The sequence below is a fragment of the Aspergillus vadensis genome (genome assembly GCF_003184925.1).
Source record: "Aspergillus vadensis CBS 113365 unplaced genomic scaffold BO88scaffold_9, whole genome shotgun sequence".
NCBI classification, from domain to species: domain Eukaryota; kingdom Fungi; phylum Ascomycota; class Eurotiomycetes; order Eurotiales; family Aspergillaceae; genus Aspergillus; species Aspergillus vadensis.
In genome coordinates this window covers 288,889-291,538 of record NW_020292047.1, presented here as the reverse complement: position 1 = coordinate 291,538, position 2,650 = coordinate 288,889, and the positions used below count along the sequence as shown (strand labels likewise).

Here is a 2,650-nt window from a genome sequence, read left to right as displayed (position 1 = left end):
ATCCTGTCGCTGACGATTTACAATCTATTGTTTTTGGCTCTGTTATCTCTTTCTTTCTATCATTATCATTACTACTACCACTACAACCACTACTACCATTATTCTTATTTCTCAATATTATCTGAAATATTCATCCTCATGCCAATTCAGTTCACAATCTCCTTTATATTCGATAGTATCACCTGCTTCCACGTCACTGGGTCAAAGTAAGGAGACGCCCTGAAGCGATCCGGATTTATCAATACCTCAAAGAATGATAGATATGGCGGGTTGTCTTTCAGGCTTCGATAGATACATGAGTAGTTCAAGAGGGTCTAGAATTCGCAATTTCAATGTGCATAAACTAGATATAAATAAGTAAGATAAACAGAGATTAATCTAAGAATACCTTACCCAAGCTAAGACCTAACAAAGGATAACAGATACTCAGATAGATCTTGGTACTAATAATAATTAGTTAATTAATTATCCCATTTTTAGCTGCTCCGCGGTTAGATATAAGAGAATCTTACATCTAACTGTTAACCGTTCGGCAGGTAGAAATTTGTCCCTTAACCTACCCCTCCCTGGCCGTTAACCACTCTAAGTATAATTATATGTCTGGTGCTCAGGCCGCCCACAAATAATCTCTTACTTTATTTCACTAGAATACCTAGATAGCTACTAATTCAATTCACACTTTTACTACAATTTCGCGTTCGTTTGCTTGCTTTTCTATTGTTTCGTTGCTTTGCTAGTAATCTCGCGCCTCGACACTTTTCGTACTAAGCAATCTGCAAACTGAAGTTTTGGCGGATTCAGTTTTGCACCTGCTTCAAGAAGCATTTGCACTATGCTCTGATGCCCAGCGTACAACGCAGCTCCCAGAGCACTGTGGTATCTCCCACGAGACTGTTCCCAGAAATTGTTAGCTCCATAATGAATAAGTACGTCCACAGCCTTTCCATGACCTCCAAAAGCAGCAGCTTGCAGTGCATCACCGAAATGACCTCCGTACCCTTGAACATCAGCTTTGTAAGCAAGAAGGAGCGACATTATCTCTATGTTGCCGCGGCTTGCAGCAGCCTGAAGGGCATCTCCCAGCTCATGATCTTCTTCGTTTGGATCTGTACCCTTCTCAAGCAGACATTTAGTGATTTCGAAATTGTTGATGATGACAGCTGCGCGAAGAGGAAAGCCGTATCGTCCTCGAAGCTTGATATTAGCTCCAGCATCAAGAACTAGCTGTACTATTGACAGCTTCTCACTTGCAATAGCAGCCGCGAGCGCATTGCTAAAGAAACCTTTTTCCTCGTTTATGTCGGTGCAGCTTTGCAATAGCAGCTTTGCTCTCCTCATCTTGCCTCCCGCGAGGGCTATTTGAAGGGGATCAGGCCTGATTTCTGGAGCAAAGTCTCCAACATCCCCTGCCATAAGCCGCTGGAAATTTGGAATATTCCCTTTGAAAGCTGCGGTCTGTATGGCATCATCGAATTGCTGCTGTGTAGTAAGCTTGACCCCAGCATCAAGCAGGAGTTCTGCAACTGCATTGTTATCACTCGCCAAAGCCGCCTGCAGGGGACTGTAATATTCCCCCCTTCTGGGCACAGAGGAAGAGGCGCCATGATGGATCAGAAGCTGCACTATTTCCGTCAACCCCCAAAAACACGCCGCTCGAAGTGCATTCTCGTACTGAAACCCCGGTGCGTCTATATTGGCTCCCAGGTCTAGGAGCTTCTGAACAACCATGATGTGGCCACCACGAGCTGCCAGGTATAGCCCAGAGCTTCCATCTTTGTTTGTCTGGTTCACATCCAAATCCTCAACATCATTGTTATTCTCAGGCATTTCCACGAATCCAAAGCGGCAGATCAAAAATAGCGGTGTTGGTGGAGTGCTTATTGAGTCATCAAGCTTTCTTTCATTTGTAGATTTCTACCTAGAACTGCCTTCTCTCTGCTGTAGCTCGAAATTGTCCAGCCAGTCATCAAAGTGCTCTTCTTTTGTAAAGAAGTCTGTGAGACGAGGAACAACTTTGGCTCTTTGGGGTGCACACCCAAGGTCCTCCACATGAGATGGCCAATAGTTTGTAGCGTATTTGAGAAACCCATTTTCACCACAATCTTCGCCCAGATATGCACCCAGGCACCTCAGGGCCATGCTATAGCACACTTCTTTATCGCGATAGATCTCAACGGATTCGAGATATCTGTAGATTGTGTCAGCTGCTACGATTTGGGTACAGGCTGATCTAATGATAATTATTCTCGAACCGTCGGATGAGCGAGCCTGAACGTATTTGTTTCGTTATCTATCACCACCAAGCCACAGCAGTAATCAATGATGGTCCCCGATTGCAGAGTCGACAAGCACCTTGCCGAACGTGCTACGGCGATAAGAAAATCTGGGATAGGGAGCATTCGTTTCGCACCCAGAAGCCAGTAAAACGTAAATCTAGCCACTTCTCTGGCAGTTACCTTCATTGACTCAATTCGGCAATGAATGGCGGCGTAGGATCGACCAAGCGTTGCAGGTAGTAGTAGTAGTTAGTAGTAGTAGTATTGATAATGATAGGAAGAAAGAGATAACAGAGCTAAAAAAAAAAAAAAAAAAAAAAAAAAAAAAAAAAAAAAAAAAAAAAAAAAAAAAAAAAAAAAAAAAAAAAAAAAAA

The 2,650-nt window shown here is 43.2% G+C and overlaps 2 protein-coding genes across 2 annotated transcripts; both read right to left on the bottom strand.

Moving 5' to 3' along the window:
* Window positions 1-795: 795 nt before the first annotated feature.
* Window positions 796-1,767, bottom strand: BO88DRAFT_298681 (ankyrin repeat domain-containing protein; the record flags this gene model as incomplete). Its single annotated transcript, XM_025702406.1, has 1 exon — window positions 796-1,767. A coding segment is annotated over one exon (972 nt), but the record flags the coding sequence as incomplete, so codon positions are not given.
* A 139-nt stretch (window positions 1,768-1,906) lies between these two features.
* Window positions 1,907-2,529, bottom strand: BO88DRAFT_404206 (uncharacterized protein). Its single transcript, XM_025706554.1, has one exon. It carries the CDS (start codon window positions 2,137-2,139, stop codon window positions 1,915-1,917), a length of 225 nt encoding a protein of 74 aa, XP_025563645.1. The 5' UTR covers window positions 2,140-2,529; the 3' UTR covers window positions 1,907-1,914.
* Between the last annotated feature and the right edge of the window lie 121 nt (window positions 2,530-2,650).